Source organism: Chroicocephalus ridibundus, chromosome 2 (genome assembly GCF_963924245.1).
Source record: "Chroicocephalus ridibundus chromosome 2, bChrRid1.1, whole genome shotgun sequence".
NCBI classification, from domain to species: Eukaryota; Metazoa; Chordata; class Aves; order Charadriiformes; family Laridae; genus Chroicocephalus; species Chroicocephalus ridibundus.
Genome location: NC_086285.1, coordinates 92,850,646 through 92,873,876, shown reverse-complemented (window position 1 = coordinate 92,873,876; position 23,231 = coordinate 92,850,646). Strand labels below are relative to the sequence as shown.

At 41.3% G+C, this 23,231-nt stretch overlaps 1 protein-coding gene across 7 annotated transcripts in view; it reads left to right on the top strand.

Moving 5' to 3' along the window:
• Positions 1 to 1,080: 1,080 nt before the first annotated feature.
• TENT4A (terminal nucleotidyltransferase 4A) overlaps positions 1,081 to 23,231 on the top strand; it is a 64,369-nt gene continuing 42,218 nt past the window's right edge. For 6 of the 7 annotated variants that reach the window (XM_063326205.1, XM_063326202.1, XM_063326203.1 and 3 more), the window contains exons 1-4: positions 3,816 to 4,670; positions 18,981 to 19,104; positions 20,598 to 20,644; positions 21,576 to 21,696. In XM_063326205.1, coding sequence (XP_063182275.1) covers positions 3,832 to 4,670; positions 18,981 to 19,104; positions 20,598 to 20,644; positions 21,576 to 21,696 — 1,131 coding nt within the window. In that variant the 5' untranslated portion in view covers positions 3,816 to 3,831. Of the gene's footprint in view, positions 4,671 to 18,980; positions 19,105 to 20,597; positions 20,645 to 21,575; positions 21,697 to 23,231 lie in introns of all 7 variants that reach the window. The other variant, XM_063326204.1, reaches the window with a different exon arrangement.

Here is a 23,231-nt window from a genome sequence, read left to right as displayed (position 1 = left end):
AGGCAGAGTAGGAGCTGATGTTAGAAGACAATAATTTTTCTTGTCCCTGTGCCACGACAGGCCATTGGGTGTTATGTCTTTACATTTTACACACTTACAAGGAAACATGTAATGTCTCCTTTTCTGCAGAGCTATTTCAGTGACATCCTTCAAGCTTCAGAGAATCATCATGGCATACATGAGTGAACTAGCATGTTAACCATTGCTTGTAGATTTTTCTGAGGTGAATTCCTTCTTCTCCATGTTCTTAACATGCAGATCCCTGAGTAGGTTGTGCCCAAAACTTCCATCCTGTGCCCATGATTACACTTGCATAGTATTTGCTGCCTTGACCCCACATAAGGAACTGACAAAGCACCATTTTAGCTTCAGAAATTCTGTCTACAGAACACAGTTTGAGTCAGCGAGAGGCAACCCCTTCTGATAAGACTGTAGCTACTTCAGTAAAGAGTCTGGCCCCTTCCAAGACAGCATTGTGATTGGTGAGAGCCTCAGGAATGTTGCGTCGCCCATCAATGAAAAGCTGCTTTTGAGTTATTGCCTCTTACAGGGCAGCGGTCTCTACCAGCTAGACCTCAAAATGAAGTCAGAGATAATTTTAGCAAGTGGGAAATTAGGCCCTCTTGAAAGCACTGACTTTTAAAAGATGGCAGCAGGGCAGGGCAGGTGTCCTGGTTTCAGCTGGAAGAGTTAATTTTCTTTCTAGTGATTGCTGTGAAAGGCATGTCAATAATACCTCTTGTTTTAAGTTGTTGCTAAGTGACGTTTACAATATTCAAGGACTTTTTGTCAGTTTTCCATAGAAGCATAGACAGAATGATGGAACGGCCAATGGAATATTCCATACCATAGGCATCATACTCAGTATATAAATGGGGGTTGGTCAGGAATCCACAATCACTGCTCTGGACAGTGCCAATTCACCTGGCAGTGAGTGCCCTGTGTCACTATTATTATTGCTATTATTAGTTATTTTTCCTTTTCTGTTATTGTTTCTATTAAACTGCCTTTATCTCAACCCAGGAGTTTGTTTTTTTTTTCTCCCTTCTCCCCCCCCTTTTTTTTTCCTCTTCTCCCACCCTTCTGTGAGGAAAAAAAATGGGGGTCAAGCGAGCGGCTGCATGCTTCTACTTGCTGGCTGGGCTTAAACCACAACAGAAGGAAAATAAAGAAAACAGGTCATGAAACTGCAAAGCTTGGAATTGCCTCTGTAAGATCAGTCCTTGTGTCTTTTTTTTCATTACTTTTTTAATTTATTTTCAAAACACTGATCAGTACTTCTTTATTTTTAACTCAGCAGCTTGAAGATGCGATCTTCACCTGTTGTGTGAAAAGTCAGAACACGGAACTGAAAAGGTTGGGATCTGGGCTCTATGGCCTCCTCAGTACTTCAAAGCAGATCTACAAAGTAACGATCCTAACCACCAGCATACCACACCGGCTAGGCTTGCAGAAATACTGCCGATCCTCGCCTCTCCTTGCTGAACCTGGGCCATCATAGAGGCAAGAATGCAAACTATTCAGGGCTAAAAGAAGAAAGATATAGTATACTTCTGTGCTTTACTTCTTATGGTATTATATAAGCAGAGTTGAGCGACCTGTTTATTTGTCTCCATTCAAGTTCAATTAAAGCCAAACCAAAAAAAAATATCCAAAATCCTTTGGGAAGATGAACTGTAAAAGCAAGGACTGCTACTCAAGTGGCTGAAATCTGTGCTGAAGATCTGTATACCTAGTTGACCACACAAGTTAGAAAGGCGCTTTGGTTTCATCAGATGGAAATTCTGGTGAACATGCTTTTCTATGAGACAAGCTTAATGACTCTTTTATGTGGTTTGGTTTTGGTTAGTTTATTGTGTACTTTTATGTGCAGTTTGGCTGTCATTCCCGAAAACAGATCTGTTTCTTAACAAAAACAAATGAATGACTTGCTCTTTCTAAATGACTTCCAGCAATAAACATTAGGCTGTCACCCTCAAATCAGTTTCTCTTACTCTGAAGTCTAAGGGTATAGTTAGAGTACAGCTGCATCAAATACAACTGCCCTCTGCTAACAAATGAGTCTCATCTTCTCTCCAACCCCCTCCTTAGTGCCAACTCCAACCACAAAATAAGCTCATTCAAAATAAACTATTACTTTTCTTCCTAGTGCAGTTTTCTGCTGAATTAACAAGTTAAATTGTCTCACCGATCAACATCAGAGCTTGTGCAAGAGAGCAGGAAAAGGGAGTAGCAGGGTTACTGAGAGTCGGATCTCTCCTTTTCTCTTCTTCTGTGGCAGTAAGTTGCTAGATCACCTAAGACATACCACACAACTGCACAGGAGGCCTACTGTAACTGGAATTCCCCTGATACTATTTGTCATTATGCACGTACAACCCTTCTCTCTGCTGTTCTGCAGTCAGGTAACAGCTGTATCCAACTGAGTAGTGATTCCTGGACCACTGGAGACTCTGGGGTATGCTGGTGAGAGAACACTTGATCCATATGCATGCTGAAGCTGCTCAAGGAAAAGACCAGATCACTGGATTAGAAAGAGAACAGTTGTGGACATCATTCTGGAAAGCTGGCTGTTAAAGCCTATCTGTAGGCCAGAGAAGAAACACAGAGTATCCAAATTTGATCCCACTTCAACAGCGATCACCACACATGAAACCCGTCCATTAGAGACACGCCCTGCAACAGGCACCAAGCCCCTGAGATTCAAGCCCAGTAAAAAACTAAGTAGCCAGCAGAAACACAGCACTTCACGGTGCTTTCTTGGTGCCAGAACGACAAGCGGGAGAGCCTCCCCTTGCTTACGAACGGCGTGCTTCCCTTTGCACGCACAGCCCGCCCGCCCCAGGCCTCCCCTGTCCTCCCAAGGGTCAGCGTGGCCCCGCTCAGTCCCCGCCCTGCCAACCATTCAGCCCCTCTCGCAGAAGCTCTGCCGGCGCTCGCTTTTCTCATCTCAGTTACCCCTCAAAAATTCACCCTTCTATTTCTGTGGGAGCAGGGCTACGCCTCTCCACGGGGGACGAGCCCCGGAACGGAGGGAGGAGACGCAGGTCCTCGCGAACAAACCGCCGCTGGGCCCCGGCTGCTCTAGCCGTTAGCGTCCACGACCTAGTAGAGGCTCCCGCCAGCCGGGACCGTGTTGGCAGGGCCCGCCGGCACCACTGTCTCCCCTCTCTCCCTCACCAGCGGCGACCGGGGCCCAGCAAGGGCCCGCCAGCCACCACCAACGGGGCGGGAGAGCCGCTCGTGCGCAGGCGCGGCGGACGCCGAGCCCCCCCCTCTCACCCGAGAGTTTCCGAACCCTTTCCAAACTTTACGAAGCTTTCCGAACCCTTCCGAGGCCCCCATCGGCCGCGCATGCGCGCAATGGCGAGCCCGCCGGAGCCGGGGAAGCCGTGCCAACGTCCTTTTTCCTCCCGCCGGCCCCGGCGGGGCCTGGTCCCGCCCCTCCGGGGGCGGCCAGCGCGCATGCGCGGTTGCCAGGGCGGCCGTCTTCCCGTGCAGGTTTAAAATCTGCGGCGCATGCGCAGTGCCGGTTCTGGCCCGGGCGAGGGGGACGCCACATTGGAACGGCGAGGGGGAGCGCTCCGGGCAGCCGCCGGGCCGGGTACAGTTTGCGCCGCCTCCGCTCCTCCCGGACCGCGTTCTCCTCGCCCGGCCCGGCTCTGCCCTTCCTCCCTCCCCGCGACACATGCCGCTGCAGCCGGCCCGTGTCTAGCGCCGCTGCCGGGCCCGGCGCGCTGAGGCGAGGGGTTGCGCGGTGAGCGGGGGGCGGCGGCGTCGGCGTCGCTCTGGCTGGGCCGTGAGGGTCGGAGGCCGGGCGGGCGGGCGTGGATGGATCCCCGCGTGGCCTGGATCCAGCCCGAGCAGAAAGGCCCCGCGAATGCGCTGTGGATGCAGATCTGGGAGACCTCGCAGGGCGTGGGGGGCCGGGGCGGCGCCAGCTTTCCGCACTACCTCTGCCTTAACTCCCCGGCGCTGGACTCCGCCGCCGCCTCCTCCCCGCCCCGCGGACACAGCTGCGTGCGGCTCGGGGCGCCCGGCGGCGGCGCCTGCTGCTCCTCTTCCTCGCCGCCTTCGCCTTCACCTTCCCCTCCGGCCCTGCTGACCGGACTGGTTCCCGCTGCCACCGCCGGCCCCGCGGCGGTCAACGGCGGCGGCGAGGGAGGGCGGCGGCTGCAGAAGTCGCCTTCTGTGTCTTCCTCCTCCTCCTCCTGCTCGTCGGTGGAGTCCGGCACCGAGAGCCCCGGCTTCTCCTCCTCGGGATCGTGCAGCGGCGGCGGAGGCGGCGGCTCCTCCTCTTCCTCCTGCGGCCCCCGGGCGGCGGCGGTGGTGGCTCCTCCCGGGCTGCTGGGCAGCGGGGCCGGACCCGGGGAGTTTTTTAACTTCCACGAGAACAAAGTGAACGGTGTGAACGGGCACCACCAGCCCCCGCACCTGGCGCGCAGCCCCCACCCGCCGCCGCCGGCCTCTCCCCAGCAGCACCAGTACCACCCGGGCCGGAGGAAACGAGAGAATAAAGCCAGCACCTATGGGATGAATTACCTGCTCTCCGGCAGCCGTGGCGTCGCCATCAACAACTCCCCCCACCAGCAGCGGCAGCCGCCTCAGCCAGCACTGCAGAGCCCCGGCACACCCTGGAAGACCAGAAAATACAGCCCGGGCGTGCAGGGGTGAGCAGCCGGGGCCCCTTGGGGCTGCTGCAGCCCGAGAGGAAAGGGGGACCTCGGCAGCCTCTCCTGCGGCTCCCTCCGGGCACGGGGGGGGCGGGTGGGTTGGGGTCAAACACCTCTGGAGCTGGCTGCGGCAGCGAGGGTGATGACAAGGGATGGTGGGCACGAAACTGTGTTCTTTTGTAAATCACCTTGGTCTGTGCTGGCTGGGTGGCTGCTGGCCCGAGCAGCCATGCGGGCAGGGCCTGGGAACCCATAGATACAGGGGGTTAGGCCTTGCCTTGTAGTAGGTAGAGGTGAAGATGTCAGGCCCCTATCAAACGGCACGTAGAATAGTTAAAGCAGAGATAGGTGGTGGATGCATGTCAGCCGCCTAGGGGTCAATTCAGATTGTAAGGGGGAAACAGAAGGCTTCAGAGGAGCTCAAAGACGACCCTTGCACTAATTTCTAAATGCCTCTGCTTAGGCCGTAGCAGACTGGTTACTTTGGGGAGTGTTAGGGACATCAACTGAAAGGGAAGTGCCCAATTCTGGCTGAAATAAGCATGAACGTCAGTGTGGTCTTAGAATGTTTTTGAGGGAGATGTTCTATCTCTAGAACAGATTGAGCCAGCTGATACCTGAAGTCTTGGCTTTCTAAAGAGAACACTTTTATGAAGCTTATACTATTTTGTGACCATAACTTTCTCATATAAATGGATAGTTAGTGAGGCTGAGTATTCAGTTTGGTCCAGTTGGCATGTAGAAGGGATGAAACTTGAACAAAACACCTCTGGGATGCTCCATGAGGCTTCTGTATTTCATCTGTCAAATTTCACTCAGTCAAGGGGAAATGTTGCTTTCTAATGTTAAGGTTATTTTATTCTTGGAAAAAGTGCTAGCTGCATTGATTGACCATAGCAGATTTCTGATGTCATTTCAAAAATAGTTTCCTGGCACTCCTAAAATCCAAGACCCTTGGATGCCCATGGAGTAAAGGCACTGCATATTTGTAGAGGGAGATACATAAAGATAACAGGGTGCACTTTCTGAGCTGGAGAAATTTAAGTGAGAGATTGAACTGAAGGATGGTGTCTTCCTTTTCTCTTTTGGGTGGTATTGCTAGGTGTTGAGTGCATTGAAGTTATCCAGAAGTATTAAAAGAAGTTTTTAAAATTCAGATTTTGCAAACCATAGCTTCTCCTGGGGGAGGACAAGACTTGTGAGTACTGCTTTTTAATTCCAAACTGACACTGACAATGAAAATTGCTTACAGGAAGCTAAGATTTGGATGTTTAAGAGATGTCATGTGCTAGGTGCTTTGGGTCCTGTACTAATAAGATATATGTCTAAAATTCCAATATTATCTTAAAAATAGTCTAGATTTCTTTGGTTTATTTACATAGAGATACAGTAGAACACTGACTTAATGTTTTAATTTATCTGTGTTAGACAAGTCAGTGTTGCTGAGGTAGATCTCCAGGCAGGCAGATGAGGGGGTTGCCTGAGGTCACCCAGCAAGTCTACAGCAAACCTCGGAATCAAATCCAGCAGCACGTATGCCAATCACATATCCTTATGTTTCATCTTCCACCCTTTTTTTTTTCTGTTTGCTTTCCTTATAAAGTTTATGCCTCTTCTCAAATACAAGTTTATCAAAAGTTCATACACAAGAAAATTGTTTAGCCAACCTTCAGTTGCACTGTTCAGTTCCATAATACAGGTTATTCTTTTGCTGATGAGTTAATGACAAGTTCTTGGCTAAATATCTTTGAAAGTGGAATCTGTGTTTCCTGGTCTTCTGTCAAGGATCTATATTACTACATGATGCTAGGGCTGGGACACCAGTAACTACAGCATGTGTGATCCCGTGGTTCCAGACTGTCTCATGATTAATTTGTCAAATCGTTACGCTTCACAAAACTACAAATGTAGAGTAGTGGGGAACTAGTGCTGAAGGAGAGCGTTGAGACCATAGACTTAAATGAGAGAAGCAGTTTCTGCTTAAAACTTTGAGTTCTGTTACCCAAGCTGAATCTTGGACAAGCATGTATTCTAAAACAATTTTCTGTTTGGTGTTAGAAATTTTTGTATGAAATACGTACATGATTGAAATAACAAAAATATTGTCACTGATGGAGTGGCTTTAGGCGTCTATCTTCTGCAGTAATTCCTGACTTCCGTTGAGTTTAACTTCACTTTCCTGAAACTAGGCTGGTGTATTATTTGGCTCTTCAAATCAAAATACTGAAAAGACTAGTGTCGGAACAGATCCTTACAGAAGTTTCTTCTGGATCTTTTACGTTCCTGATTTGTTGCCTGGTATTACTTGGAATTCTCAGCCCAGTCTTGGAGCATCACTTCCATAGCTGTGATGGTCGATTGACAGAGCATGTTCAGTGGTGTCAAACTGGCATAAGCAACTGTCAAAAAAATGTGTTCCTTACAATCTTCAGTTGCAGTCTGCTTTGGACATAGATTATAGGAAGAAGGACTTGATCAGTGATGCTCTTTTGCTCATATTATACATGAATGTTAGAGCTTACTCTGCCACGAATGTTGTTCTCTGAAGAATGTTTTTCTACAACGTGCTGAAATTTCCAACTGATGTGCAGTAGCTCACAGTGTTACTGTAGTGTCTTTTGGTAACAGACTAAGAAGGTAAATCTCTGTTTGCCCTCTCCCAGGCTGCAGTAGTAGTTTTGATGAAATGCTTACATGCTTTGAAATGGTACTGTCTTCTCTCTGCTTCCTCATTCAGAGCTGGAGATGGTGTGTAGCAGTGCAAGTCATCATCATTTTTTTCAAATGGATTGCATTCAGTAGTTTTGTGATGGTAGGTGTGGTGATATTTAGGAATGCTTTATGTTGTAAAGGCTGCCTATTGCTCTGTGTACAGCATTCCTTTTTTCCAGTGGACTCACACCTATTGCTTTTACTGCCTTATGACAGTAGCATGCCAATCTTTGTGTTGTAAAGGAAAGTTTCTCTCTTGTAAAACACAAGTGTGAGTAGCCATGCTTGATTAGATTTCATCCTAAAGCTATGCGTTAGGATACCCTAGATTGATCTGTGTCATCTTTTTCCAGATTTTTGGAAGGTAAGGAGTGAGGAGAATGAAGCTGTATTTATTCCAATGCTTCAACAGAGTGGTTAATCTAGCAATAGTGTAAATTCTTAAATGCCTGGGTTTAGGTTAGAAGTACAGCACAGCAGAGAAGACAAAATGATTGGTTTCAGATGCAATGCAGATAAGTGTCCTTTAATATTATGAGGTTAGCTCAAACTGTTGTGACTGATGTTCAGAACTACCTGTGGTTTCTTGGTACTGTAAAGCAACCTCTCAAGAGGTTTTAAACTACATCTAGCATTTTAGGGTCTGCCACCTTTGTACATCAAAGTAGCAATACCTTCTGTTTATGTTAAGTCAGTATTTTAAATATATATGACTAATTTAGACATCCAGAGAGTTTAAAAGTGCATTTCAAAATATGGAATCAAGCTGTTCTAAACTTTTTGCTAAAGACTCTACTGCTAGGTTTGCATTGCTTGGGTACACAGCTACTGCGGCACTTTCTTTTAAGATGTATCTAATGACTTATAAGTAGTGTAAAATTGTAGATGATTTAATTCTTCTGCTTCTTAATATGAAGTTAACAAAGTAAGTAAAGAATTAAGGCATGTTTAACAATATGAGTCTGTTCTGTGTAATACTGTCATCTAAATTTTCAGATTAATTGTAGATGTTGAATGAGATTAGTGCTGAAATACCTGGCATATCTGCTTGGTACATTACAGTGCTCTGCAGAAACAACAGAACTGGCTTGTTGAAGATTAGTGTGGATACCAGAAGTGTTGTGATACTTTGGAGTGGTGCTTTGCCTGGACTAATTAGCATTGCATAGCATCTCATGATTTACTGTATTCATTTTTTCCCCCTCCATACCTATTGTCTTTAACCATCTCTTGATTATGATGCAAAAGTTCTGTTGTAGAGCACAAACACCTCCACCTTTGGTTAGGCTGAAGGAGGATTTGGGCCAGCATTGTCTGGTGACCATAGCAGATACCTGGGGAGAGTTCTCATAAGCAAGGTAAGCTTATGACGATGCTTTCCCAGAAGACTTGCTTCAGTGTTCACCAGTTTGTAGCTGAAGGATACTGTGTACCAAAAGTGATATCCGGAGATTCATTTCTGTACCTACTCAGATGTGATGGTGTTACTATATAGAATAAGTCTATATTAGGATTTGTTTATTTTTTCACCTGTATGCTGAAGTATTTCTAATTCCAGTCTTACTGGGTTTTCTGCTTTTATGATCTGTTGCTGAACTTTGACCAAGCTAAATTCAATTACTGGGTTTTGTGCAATGCACTATTAAAAATGCATTGCATTCAGGACCTTTCATAGCTCTAGTTCCATGTTTGTAAACCCCTGCTTCTTATTATGCTGCTGTCAGAGCTGGACAGTGCTAACTAATGTGTAGGGATGCCATACTGTCAGCCCCTTTTGCGAGTTTTATTTTCTTGTACTTTGTCCGAGTTGAAAAAATGCAGACTTTGGAAACTCTGTGAGGCCTTTACTGGGGTGTCCAGCACTTGTAAGGGCTTTAAGGGGTTCCCAAGGGTGATATTCTAACTCTTCCCTGTACTTAACAGTGCTGTCTTGCTCTAATACAGAATCAACACAATGGACTGTGCTTCGTCTGTTAAATCGTTAGTGTCTTTTATCTGCAATATTAGGTAGACGCTGGAAGTGAAGGTCTTAACGTAAAAGGCAGGCAGCGCTGGCAATGTACACGCGGTTCTTGTTTCATCTGGCTTTAGGATCAGGGCAGAACTAGGCAGTATATACTGTAGTATGCAAAGAGGAGAGTGGGAATAGTTAGTTGCCTGTTAATCATAGTAAATGTCTGGAGAGAGACTTGAGAGAGCATCGCGATGTGGTTGAAGGGATTGTTTTCATGCCTAAAGGCTGGTACACAGCAGAGTTCAAGGGTAGCTGCTGGATGAATTGTCAAAAGAACTGAACATTTCTTTTTTGTGGTCAACAAAGTTGAATAGACTAGGTAGAGCTCAAAGTTTCCTTGTAAAGTGGATGCCTAGCGTGGAGTTAGACTGATACTTTCGGTAATGGAATGAAAGGAGTATTTTGGCAGCAGTAGACTTGAGAGAGAACATACTACTAGAGGTCAGAAAAGCTGAGCTACAGTAGTAAAACATGAGAAGGCTTTGCATGACAGGTGCTTACATCTGTGCGTAAAGGAGAATGGGACATGTTTGGAGCAGTTTAATCCTGGCATCAGCTTCATGATGCTTTTCACAGTTGTTAGGCTTTGGCAGAAGAGATAATTGGCACTAAGAACATAAACAGCTGTACTGGGTGAGACCATTAGAGGCCAGTGCCAAATGTTGGGAGAAGAATATATCAACATGAGCCTGTGGCGATGTTTCCTGGAATAATCTTTGGATTTTGGTGATCTGTGGTTCTCAGACTGCCTGGGCTACAGGCAGTGCATTGTTAGGCTTATTGTGGATTTTATGTATGAATTTGTCTCATCTCATCTTGATCTGGTATGAGCTTCTGGGATCAGCAGTGTCCTGTGGCAAGGTGTTCCTCAGTTAAGTTACGCGTTATGTAAAGATCCAGTTTTTTTGTCCTGAGGCTGTCACTAAGGTTGTAGTTGCTGCCAGACACAGGTCTGTGCATTAATGAGGTACCATGAGTGCTCTTTGCAGCTGACTTGGAAGAGGGAAGGGAAAAATTGAATCACCTGACAGTTGTCTGTTTTCTAGACTGTTTAATCATTGCTTCTATTGAAGCTGCTTCCTGCCTCTAGATGTTGATCGCCTCTGTACGCTTTACAGCTCTGTTGTATCTTTGGGACTTGAATGAACCAGACCTGTGCGCGATAGCGTCCCACTATTTCTACATCTTGGGCTATCTTGTTCTATCTTTTACTTCTGTTTCCTGATTGCTAACGTGGGACTTGCCTGTTCATTTTAAATGGCCACTGAGTATTGAACAGACCTTTTAAGAATTCTTATTTCAAGATCTTGATCCTCAGTGTTTAGAGCTGATGCAGAGCCCCAAAGATGCAATCATCTTTGTAAAGACAGAATCTTCTCATATGCCTCTGTTGTGCTTATATTTATCCTATCTCAAATTCTGCCTGCCACTTCATTGTGCAGTCTGTATTTTAATGTCCATCTGTGGTTCTTGAGCTGGCTTATTCTAGATAACCTTGCAGCCTCAGACTTGTCAGCTTTACTATTTGTCCCTGTGGCCGGATCACTTAAGAGGATGTTGATTAGCATAGGGCACTTTAGGGCTTCACTGGTTACCTTCCTTTAACATGCAAACTAAGAGTTCCATCTCCTTTTTTTTTTTCCTGCTTAAAACAGTTCTTTATCTATGTGAAGGTCTTCCCTCTCATCCCATGTCAGCTTAGTTACTTCATAAGGACATGTGGACCATTATCAAATGCTGTTTGGAAATCCAAGTAGATAACAGGATTTCCTTTGTGGTTGACTGATTCTTGCAAATCATTCCTAATGGTTTTCTTTAAGAAACTACCTCTATTTACGAAAGCTATGTTGACATCTTGATATAATCATAACTATTCATGTGTTGCATTGATTCTACTTTTGAGTAGTTTGACTATTAGGACTGTCAAAACTAATGCTTTTAAATTAAAAAAAAAAGATTGCTGCTTAATATTCTTCTGATATAAATGCAGTATCAAGTGAGTACTGCTTTTGGTGCATACCAAATTACCAAGAATAGATTTTCCTGTGAAGTATTTTCTACTAAAAAGTTGGTCTGGGACAAGTTCTCCCTGTATAGTTAGGGATCAGCGAAACCTCTGAGGGATTAAAAAAGAAAAATACTCATTTCTCTACTTGTCATGCATTGTGATCGCTTAACTTTCTCTGTTCTGATCATTTAATTCACTTAACAGAAGCAGATTTTTGGGCTTCTGAGCTAGTTTATCCTTTCTCAAGCATAGGTTTGCATCTCGTTAAGTTGTTCCTCATAATCCTTTTTGATATCCTTAATGTTGCAATCCTCTTTTCTTGCTTTGTACATGACTTCAGGGTTTCCGAAGATGTCTTCTGATGGAATCCTGTGACAAGGTAGTAGCTCTTTTTTCCCTAAAATCTGATTAGTGATGCAAGCTTTTGCTAAACAACCAGTGTGGTATCTTTAATAGCCTCTGAAACACCTTATTCTTGTGGGTGAGATTCTTAAATTAAGAAGCTTCCTCTTTAATGTGGTGAACTGCAGCAGTCCTTAAATCCAGAAAATGCTTTTCTAGCTTTTGCTGCTTTGCAGAGATACTGATGTTGAATGTGCAGGGTTTGCTGCCAGTGGTGCTTTGATGGATGCTTTTTGAATTAGACTCTGCTGCTTGAGATTATGTCAAGAGTTGCATCTCCTCTTAAATGTTTCAGTGGCTAACCTGGTGTAGTGCGCACCTGATCTACATAGGCATAATTAGTCTCTCATTGCTAATGTGTTTCTGCTGTTGCAACCTTTCTGACATGTCTGGGATTTTAATCACTTGCTATCTTTGGGCATTTGGAAAAGAATAGTATTAAGACAGGAATTTCAGTGTTTAGCGGTTTTATTTATTGGCATAGTGAGCTTGCTGATTCAGTTCCAAGGTTTAACATATGGTATGCTCCTTCACTGATGCAACAAAATAATTATGTGATGTTTTCTTGATGGTGTGGTGAAGTTCTGCTGGGCTTCACAAGTAACGTACAGCTGTTCAGAAGCTTATGTAGTGGGTCTATTTTGCCATGTATTGACTTGGAGAGATATATCAGTTTCTCTTCTAGATTTTTATTATGCAGCTTTTTCAAAGTACATCCAGCCATTAATGAGGGGGTCGGTTCAGCTGACATACTTTGCAAAAATAGATTGGTTTTGGATTCTTTTTCTCTTCCAAAATGCAAACAAATTCTGTTACTTAAGGCTGGAAATTTGCAGTGTAAATCAATCCAAGAAGCTTAGTTTCTTGAGTATGTGAACTGTGAAGTGCTCCTGAGGTAAAATTTAATTGGCAAGAAACTCAAGCTAAAATTAGGACTGGCTCTGACTTGCAAGAGTGTGGGGCAAAGAGAAAGCTTAGAGAGGAAATATGAACAATATGATTTCTTGTGGAAAAGGTACAATATATTTTGTAAACTACCCTCTTTGATCTATGGATGAGGAAAAAAAAAAAGTACTTTTTGTCTTCCATTCTTTTTTTAGTAGCTAACTTGCAAAGTAAGCTCGATTCTTATTTGAGTTTACTATTTAGGATACCTACCTGTAAAACATTTCACAGCTCTGATAAGTTCCATATAGTTGAGATTTTTTTTTATTTTATTCTGCCAATCTTTGAATTTGCTGCCTTCCATACAGTTACAGTGACAAAGATAATTGCTGTCTGAATTACGTAGTAATATGAGACTAATTTGGTGTGGCAGTATAGTCTGTGAACGTGGCACTGTGTTTTCATAGTTCCTCTCATCTGTAAGCCTAGAACATTGCATAGAGCACTGCTACCTGAGCGTTACTGATAGTGAGGGGGACTGGTATACAAAAGTGAAGGCATCTGATAGATGATGTGAGTGGGATGGGAAGAGAAGAATAAGAAGTTCATCTCCTTCTTGGTCATAGTTCTATTTTTTCTACGTTTGCAGATGTCTTAATTTTAGATCATATTGGGAAAAGTCTGTATCTCAGAATACACTATTGCTTTCAATCATACATACATATTCTCCCTTATTTTCCTAAACTGTGTTCCCAAACTGCAGTGCTGGTTTCAACTGTTGAATGCATTTGATTGTTGTAGTGTAAGATTCCACCTGCATTTCCACAGTAATGCAGCTGTGCTTTGTGGTAGTTGTAGGTGAAGATATAGTTCAACAGATTTCTGAAATATGCACAGTGGCTGCTGGGCCTTTCACCATTTAATCTCGAGAAAGCACAGTTGTCAGGCATGTTTCAGAGCTCACATGTCATTGAGAGAACGTGTCCTATTATTTGTAACCTTTATTTCAACAAAGCTTCTGTTGAAATGCTGCCTGTGCCTTCCCATTTCTTTACCTTCCTTTACTTTCCTACTCACCCCTAGTGTTTCACCCACATGCTTTAACTGTGGGATCTATTCTTTCATTTTAATAAGGATTCTTGTCTGATGTGTTAGACTTTTCAGTTAGAAAAATATTCTTTACTTACTAGAATGAGTATGTTTTTAAAAAGAATGAGTTGTTCCATGTAAATGATACAGTCATGTTTCTATGTGTTCCTTTCAAATAAATTAACGTGTTTTGTAGTGTAGACATGATGTTGAAAGGTAACAGGATGCTTACTTGAGGGAACAAAGTCTCTGTAGCTTTTCATTCACCTTCTAGTTTGCTGATGCTGTTTGAGAATTTCATTTTGTTGTGTTGAAGGTATCAAGTCAGTGTTATATATAATAATAGTTGTAGATACAGTAAGTGATGAGTAAACTAAAGGATCTCCTTTCTTAGAAACCTGCCTTTAAGGAAAGACATTGGAAAAGTCTGAGTATGTCTCCTGAGTATTATTTTAACCTGAAGACTAGAAGTGTGTCTGCCTTTCCTAAAACACTAAAAGGGCTATTTTTTTGGTAAACAAAAGGTGTCAGTTCCGTTGCATAGTTCAGCCTGTAAGCAGCAGATGTTTACTGTGCTTAGCAGTAATAGCGTTAGTGAATGGTAGGTTCCTTCAGGCTGTTCAAATTAGCAAGCTGAATAGTGTAGCAAGTGCAACCAGCTTCTATTCTGCATCCTTGCATTCTGATCTTTTCTACCTTGCATTAAGAGTGCAGTTATAACTCACCAAGTTTTGTTCCCAGTGTTTCTATAAATATAGTGAAAATGCCTTGTGAAAAAGTTAATTAAAATGCCTGTCTTTGCTAGGAAAGTACTATAAAAGGCATCTTAAAGTATGATAGAAGATAGCTAGGTGTTGGGATGCTGCTGGAGCCCAAATTCTTTGAGAAACCGGAAGGAGATTGAGAAAATTGGCTCGTGCTAGGTGTTGAAGGAAGTTATCTTTAAAACAGAAAAAGAATTAAGATGTTACTTGTATCTGCATGTACATAGTGTGCTGCAAATTGAAATTCTGTTCCTAATGATTAAGATACTGTCACAGTCATGACTTAAGAAGTAACAAATGCTCGTGAAGATCATAGAGGCTAAATGGGCAAAATACTTAACTGAAAACTGTACCTGTATTGGCTGAGTGAATATCCTGTTGTGATCTGTTTTTTTTTTTCAGATGCCAAATTATTCCTTCAGCTAGTAGAGAAGTTACTCTTAGTCCCGAGCAGCATACAGCAGCTTGTTTTATGTATAACAGAGATGCTTTTTTGTGACTGTTCCAGTAACTTTGAGCAAAGATGTTTAGAAAAGTGTAAACTACAGTAATACTAAACTTTAAAAAAAGCATCTCAGTCTTAAGAATCTTCTTCAGTTGGAAGCCAAAAGGGTAAAATGCTTGAAAATGCTGTATTAAGATGTTTGTGTTGTCATAAGCTGACTGTGAAGATAGCATTGGCTCGTATCCAGAAGGATGTAGACCAGGAAGATGGTGTTCTCTGAGAAGCAGAAGCTGTTGAATTAAGGAAAACTGGAAAGAGCGAACAAAAAAGTCTGTTAAGACAGAAGGTTTGAGAACTGGTTTGCTAAGTGAATTAAATGTGAAAACCTTGCACATCAAAAGCAAGAAACTTGGTAGAGTCACTAGGACTCATAGAAAGAGACATGAAAGGGCACCCAGGAGAAATCAGATCGTGTAGTTAAAATGAAGTGAACTAATTGTATTGCTTTTTGTGAGAGAAGGGCTTAAGAGACTTCTCACCAGAACTTTCTTTGACTCCAGGCAACTGTCATTTTAAATTTTAGTAAGGAATGTTTAAATCCATCAGCAGAATAATACTATTGTACAGCCATGTCTAGAGGTATATGCTGAAGAATTCCAGAGGAACTTAACCATGAAACAATGGCATATGGTTTGAACTTTAAATGAGTTTTGATTTTCTAGCTCTCGCGCTGTTGTCCCATGCAAACTGAAGCGTTAAATGAAGTGCTGCCTTGTCCCTGCAAGGCAAAAAATACGAAGCCGACTTCTTAAAAAGTAGATGAAGGAAATATAGACTAGTGATGGGTGGTATTCTTTTGAGTCTTTCATGATACGATTAAGAATTGCGACAGTGTTAATCGTCTGAACAGAAGTTCAGTGGGGCATTGAAGTGAGAGAGTGCTCGTGTTCTTGCTGTTTTTCTGGCCTTGCTGACACACTGGGGACTGCTTTTGAAAGACTATGCTGTGCATGGTAGAGGCTGCAGTGTGCAGGGGAACTGAGACCCCTTTTATTCTCCTCCTTCCCTAATATGGGATGGCTACTGTAAACATATTGTTTTTTTCAGGAATGTCTGGGTTTCCTGGAGCAGTGGTATGAGGTTGATACCATAACAAACCAGAACTTTTGAGTGAATAAACATAAAGAAAGGGGTTAGTGCATGCTTTGATAAAAGTAGTTGTCTCACAGGTCTCATTTCCTTATACATGTAATCAGTTTGATAACACAGAGCTGTTGGATTTTTTCCAGAAGAATGTCTCTGAGATTCTTTTTTCCAGACTTTGTAAAAACTGAACAGTCACAGGTTTGCTGCATTTAAGGCTTAACTGCTTAGAAGTAAGCAAAGGAAGGAATAAACTATTTACTTTATATAATAAGGGAAGGTTACCTGTGGAATTACTCAAGACCCTGTTGCTCGATATATTCATAAATACCTGGAGGGAAGAAATGAATGAGAAAAGGATAGAAAGGATAATAGAAAGCTAGAGCTGACTGCAGACAGTTGCAGTGGGAGTTCAATGTTCATTAGGTTATAAAATTTCTGATAAAATTAAATTCTAGTAAATATGGAATCATAAATCTGAAGAAAAATAATTCAGGATGAATATACCCAGTGGGTGGGCTTTATGTTGGTGGTTATTGTTCAGAAAACACCTTGAAGCTCCTTCATAATGGTTTCTTTTAAAGAGCAGCTGTATGCTCAAATATCCTCAAATAGCAGTTAGCAGCAATCTTTGCTAAGACATGGACAATAAAATGAAAACAAATGTGTGTCATGGATGAATGGTGTAATTATGTATTGACTCTGTGCATTTCTGGCCACCTGTCAGAAAACATGGTACAACTGAAAAGAAGCTGAAGAAGGTTAGCAGTGATCAAACTTTGGACCTGCTCCTGTGTAACGAAAAACAGATGAGGATTTCTAGCTTGAAAAATTGCTGGTGGATAGAGACAAGTGGATATGAATTGAGAGCCTGAGAAGTGCTACGTTTGGAGATGAACTGCCAGTAATAATTTTTTTTTTTTTCCCCCAAGAAGGAGCATCAAATAAAATCATGAACAGGCAGCACTTTAAAAGATAGCACTACTTTATTCTGATGCATATTTAAATTCTCATAGAATGCCATGAATGACAAAAGCATAAATGGATTAAAAGGACCTGGAAAAATCACTGGAGGAAAAGTCCTTTGAGCTAAAACATGTTATGGTTGGGATCCACCCCAAAAGTATGCTAAACAAAATTACAGGAGGCTTGGAAGGATTGCTGCAAGGGAATTGGATAATTGCTTTGTCTTTTTTTGCTTTCACCCAGTATCTGCCTACTGCTGATTTTTTTTATAAGTAGGACAATGGGAAGTCTTTAGTTTGGCCCCACTGCTGTTAGGTGTGTTCAGGTATTTTCTTCATTGGTCTTGTCTTGGAGAGGGGAAAAAAAAAAAAACGTGCTTTCCAGAAACAAAATGAAATAGGTGCATATTAATTTGTACCTTCTGTCTTGCTTTGAAGTTTTGATATCAAGTAGATTCATCAACAAATTGAAAAGTTTAGTTGATAAGTTGACTGTGTAGTTAAATGTTCAATTGTGGATCCGGGCCCAGTTTAAGATAAGAGAAAGGGCAAACAGTAATTGTAAATATGTATACTTTTTAGAAATATCTTAGTGCTTTGCTGCTATAAAATTTCTTTGTGTATAGAACGGAATCCTGACACTTAAAAATTGGGCACGTGGTCAGTTGGAGGCTATCTGTTAGAGTGGGAATTCTCTATGAAAATGAGTTGCAAAAGTCTCAGGGGAAGAATTACGAGTTCTACTAACGATGTATAAAATTTTCCTTTTGAAAGTCTAAGTATGCTAACTAAGGATTGAACCTGACTTTTTTCTTTTTTTTTTTTTAGGACAGTATTTGGATTTCACTACAATGTTGAATTAATATGTTTCTTGAATTAGGAATCTTAGAGATATGTCAACATCAAAAAATGTTTTTGTAAAATATCACAGCAGTAGTTATTACTGTTCTGTTTCAGAAACTATATTTTTTTGGTTTTGTTTGGCATGGCTCGATGCTTTACCATTGAAAGCAAACACGACATTCACCTCAAAACTCAAATTGATCTTTCAGATTTGGCAGTGAGTGTTCGATAGGGTTGGGAGATGGGAAACAAAAGGACTTAACAGGTGTGTAAAGATCCAGTGTCAGAACTCCTCATGTGGCACTGGTATTAATGTACTTTACACTTGAGAATATATTTAACCCCTTCTCACATTGAGTAGTTCGTTTGGAAGGTCACTTTCTCTATGAATGAATGGCTAATAAAGGTCTTGAGTGGTCAGAGGAATCCCCGTTTATCAAACTGGACATTCTCACATCAAGGAGTACTCAAATGTCCCTTTTATCACCCTCTACAAAAACTCATTAATGCTAGTGGCCTGTTTCCAAGTTTGTGTAAACTTCCACATACACAGAAGAAAAAAATCCCTAGAAGAATAAACCTACTTGAAGATTTTAATTGGTCTTGTGCTGCTTCACATTTGGATTATTGCATAGTTTCTAGGACTACGCTTTGTTTTTTAAGGAAAATAATCTTTGGGAATCAGGAATTGAATTTGACCTTCGCTGTTGAGCCAGTAAGAAAGTTAGTAAATATCTACTGTTTTTTGCATCCTGTGTCTTTTGAGGTCTTTAGCATTCTGGTAGTATGTTGAGGGCTGATGTGTAGGTATCGTTGACGTTACTGTGAGGTGCTGCCTTGAAAATCAATATGAATATGTCTGCCTGAACCCTCCAGTTTCCCATATGAAAGCCTTATTACTGTGGCATTCACCTTTCTTGAAAGTACTGCTGATTATTGTTAAACGATGATATTAAATAAAGCCTGTGGCCTGTTTTTGTTGAAATTTATTGTAATAGTTAAATCATCGTTATAACTGGTGCTACTTTCTCCTTTAGACTACATGAAGAAATAATTGACTTCTATGACTTCATGTCCCCTCGTCCTGAAGAAGCAGCTATGAGAAGAGAAGTGGTGAAAAGAATAGAAACGGTCATCAAAGATCTTTGGCCTACAGCTGATGTGAGTGTAACTCAAGTGTTGATTTGCTTCTCTAGTAAATTGTAGAGCTCGGTTCGCTTAACCTGGCTATTATCTTTGTGTGTTTTAGAAATGAATAGATAAGACTTCCATCTTAAGCCAATTGACTTGATATTACAGCTCTTGCAGTACTTGACAGTTTATTTTAAAAAGAGGAAATTTGAAACCTAGATTTCAGTTTAATGAAGACACTGATAATTCTTTTCGTTTTGGGAACTGGGGATGTGAAAACTGTCCACTTCAGGAAGTGCACTTCTTAAAGTAAAAGCTTAGGAAATTTGTCTCTTTGTCACTTTAATATTCCTTTTGTATATTAAAGTGAGACTGACTACCTATGTATCCGTTTCTGCAAGGACTCCTGGCTTGTAAGTACAAGTGTCTTACAAAAAAACAGTTAAAAACCCCAGAATATTTTTTGACTTCACAAATTTGACATTCAGGGAATTAATTTAGCCCTGATTTAGTGGGAAAATTGGACTTGACTTCCTGAGATATCTTGTGACGACAGTTGTTGTATTTCAAACCCTTTATTACCCAGAGACTGTTTCCTCCAAACAAAGAACATCCATAAGGAATTTAATGTAAACTGTATCTCTAGCATCACCTTTCTGAATACGAGATAGTAGCGTTGTCATTAACAAGCAGAAAAACATTTCAGAACAAAGTGATTTCAAAGGCTTCCATCACAGAGTGAGGCCTGTGGCCACAGTGCTGAGCTAAAGATACTGTAAAGGTCATCTGCTTCGTCCTTACCTGCAATTTTCCATAGTAATAACACTGTTCTAGCTTGTGGGAACAGGTATAAACACTGAAATGGGCCAGTGTTGCCCAGCCTTTTTATAGGTCACTTCAAGGATGTGGACTTGTACATTTTGCTCTATTGTAGCAGAGGGGGAAGAATGTCTCAGCTCTCTAGATTGGAAGCATGCTAAAAGTATTTGATGCGGACTGTGAATGTCTCTTCAGCATACCTTCTTTTCCACGCACAAACACATACCACAATTTCATGGTCATCTTTACAGTAAAATTCATGTTTCTCTGAATTATATGTTTAGATACACTTGCTGGGTTTTAAACAAAAAAAGTTTGGAAAAATATTTCCTTTAAACTCTTCTAATTTCAGTGAAGCTGTCCTACAAGTAAAGAAGGGAGCAGGAAGGAAGGAAAATTATAACAACTTCTGTCAAACTAGAAATTAATAGTGAAAAGGACTTGTTTCAAAAGTTTATGCTCTGCTGCTAGCAGGATTGGTGGTCGTTGTATGTTCAAAAAAAATACGATTTCCTGTAAAGTTGCATCTATAAGAGAAAGTGTATTTGTTGAGGCTTAACAGAGTATGTAGTAAAGTAAGTTCAATAACTTTTTTTACTGGGCTATATCCTTAACAGGTCTAGAAAAATCTTAAGTCTTGTGAAAGTGAAATGATGTGAGTGTTCATAATTACAAGATATTTCACTGGTCTGGGTTTTTTTCAGGTCCAGATATTTGGCAGCTTTAGTACAGGGCTTTATCTTCCAACTAGGTAAGTAATAATTTACTTTTATGTAAAGCTTGTCTTCTTTTAGAGTAATGGTAAATTTTAAAGGTGAATTTAGACTGGAATGTGTAAACTTATCAAACTTCCAGTAAAATTTTTCCCTAATGTCCCATGTGACAAAGGGAAGAGCTCTTGAACATACAGATTTGAGATAAGTATTTGGTATATCATTGTACTGTTGTAGGTACTTACTGACCCTTTGGTGAATTTCCTTTTCTTCCTTGTGTCTGGGGTTAGTCTTTGGCTCTTTGTTTTCAAGATACAGTGAAATTGAATGTTTAGTATTTCCTGTGTGAAGATTGTGTTTTGTTAAATAAGGTGAATTACTGAGTGTGTCACTTGTCACAGAGTTACTGTGCAAAGTCAGAGGAGTCATCAGCGCTCTGTTTCCCCATTTTTTGGGAGCAAAATGCCTTATTTCAGTGGTTTATATTGCTAAATGGTTTAATAGATGAATGTGGAAAACCTGTATAGCTATGTCTTAAAGAGTATGTTGTCTTTACATAAATTAAATTTTCAGTAGGAAAGCACTGGAAGTTTAATTTCTGTGAATAATGATCAATGATAAAAATTATTTGGACTATTAACATTCCTGTCAAAGTGGGTTGATGAGGGATGGGATTAGGCTGTGGAAGTCAGAGGGGAGGGAGCAAGAAAGGTAAAAGGGAGAGGAGCTTAAAGAGCTCATCAGAGAACTGAAAGCAAGAAACCAGAATACTATTTTGTGTCCTAAAGTGAACTAGACCATCTCTTACTTAACATAACTAAAGGAAGCTTATGGGGAACCTAAATTAAAAGTTGCAGAATGGTCACCCTGAAGGACTTGTAATATGGAGAATGCCAATTTTACCTTTTTTTTTGGTAGAGTATTATACTTTAGTCCTTATGGATCTCATGCTGTGTTCTTTTTGTCCAGTGATATTGATCTAGTTGTTTTTGGGAAATGGGAACGGCCCCCTTTACAGCTGCTGGAGCAAGCACTAAGAAAACACAATGTGGCTGAGCCATATTCCATTAAAGTACTTGATAAAGCTACGGTAAGTAATAGTCTATGGAATACCAAAATGAAAAGCTTTCAGACCCCTTAAGATGTTGGTGATAAATAGTGTTCTTAATTCATCAAGCAAATGATGTTTTCTTAAGCACAATATTTTGCTCTGTGCAGTATTTTAGTAGAATGTATATGTGCTTAACAATAGGACACAGTTTTTTACATGGACAACGGTAATTCTGTGTACTGTATTTGCTGGAAGGCCATACTTTATGCTTATGTTGTCAATAAAGATCTGAAAGTCAGTAGTTGCAAAATATCTAGTAAAATAAGTTAACTATTTGTATAATGTTCTTACACTGACATTTGAGAGGACTTTGAGCCAGAGGCCAGTAACTAGAGCTATTTAGCTTGAAACCCCAATTTTTCAGGTTGTCTTGTTTCTGATGACAGTGAAGTGTTCCAAGCCTAACATTTGTTTTTCCCTTCCAAAATATGCTACATAAGAGCTTTATTTAATTTGTGAAACTGATATATAGTATCTCTCACGTCTTTCTTGTAAGCCTAACAGATCACATTGAATATGCTAAAAACTTAAAATATGAGAATTTTTTGTTACTGAACAAGTGGTGTTTTCTCCAGGAGCAGAGTATTCCAAACTCCTATTAGCAAGCTGTTGCATTTTCAGGTCTCTGAAATAAGGTGACTGTTTTAGGTCCAGAAGATTCCAATGGCTTCAGTTGGAGTAGCGGTACATAACAGTAACTCTGGTAATCTTTGGGTGTGATTTTCAGAATTGGTGATACCAGTTAGTGATGGATAATGGCACTAGGCTAGGCTTATCAATTTTACCAGCCTTTCTTGTTTTATTCCTTCTGCTGTTGGTATAAAATGATGCTATACTTCTGCTCTTTTTTGTTTTTGACTTCAGATTAAAAATACAAGAAGTTGAATTTAAAATAAATGCCATCAGCTGAAGTTTTAAGTTATGACTGTAAGACCATTTTGTAGGATACTGCCTTCAAGGTGGTGGTGTGAGACTGAACTTGCATATTCAGTAGTTCTGTAATAAATTATTCCTGCCAGAAGAGGAAAGACTGCTACTCCTGCTTTGCTTTGATCCGTTCTGGCTTTCATTTGACTCTGCAGTGAACCAGTTCAGCTTGATAAACCAACACAGTGCTTTATTTTTTCTGCTAGGCTGGTCTTCTGTCAGTTTAACAAGTGAATGGTGCAGTGCTGGGTAATGCAGTTCCCACAGGTTATGAGAGTAGAATCACTCCTATGAACAGCAGTGAGTCATTAAATTAAGTAAATTTAGTTGTCTTACAAAAAGCTGATATTGCAGCTATGAAGGCAGATATCTAATAGCTATGGGATGGTACATGAGTGATCATATGTTAATGTGATCATACATGCCTGTGTTTTTAATCACCTCACTAAAAAGTGTTTGCTTGTCAGTCAAGTTAGGGTTGTTATCTTTTCTCAAAAACATGTTTTCTTGTCTTGATAGTTGCATTCATTTGGACTGATAGTATCCATGTGTCTTAAGTGAATAAGGTGGAGAATAGCACCAGCGTT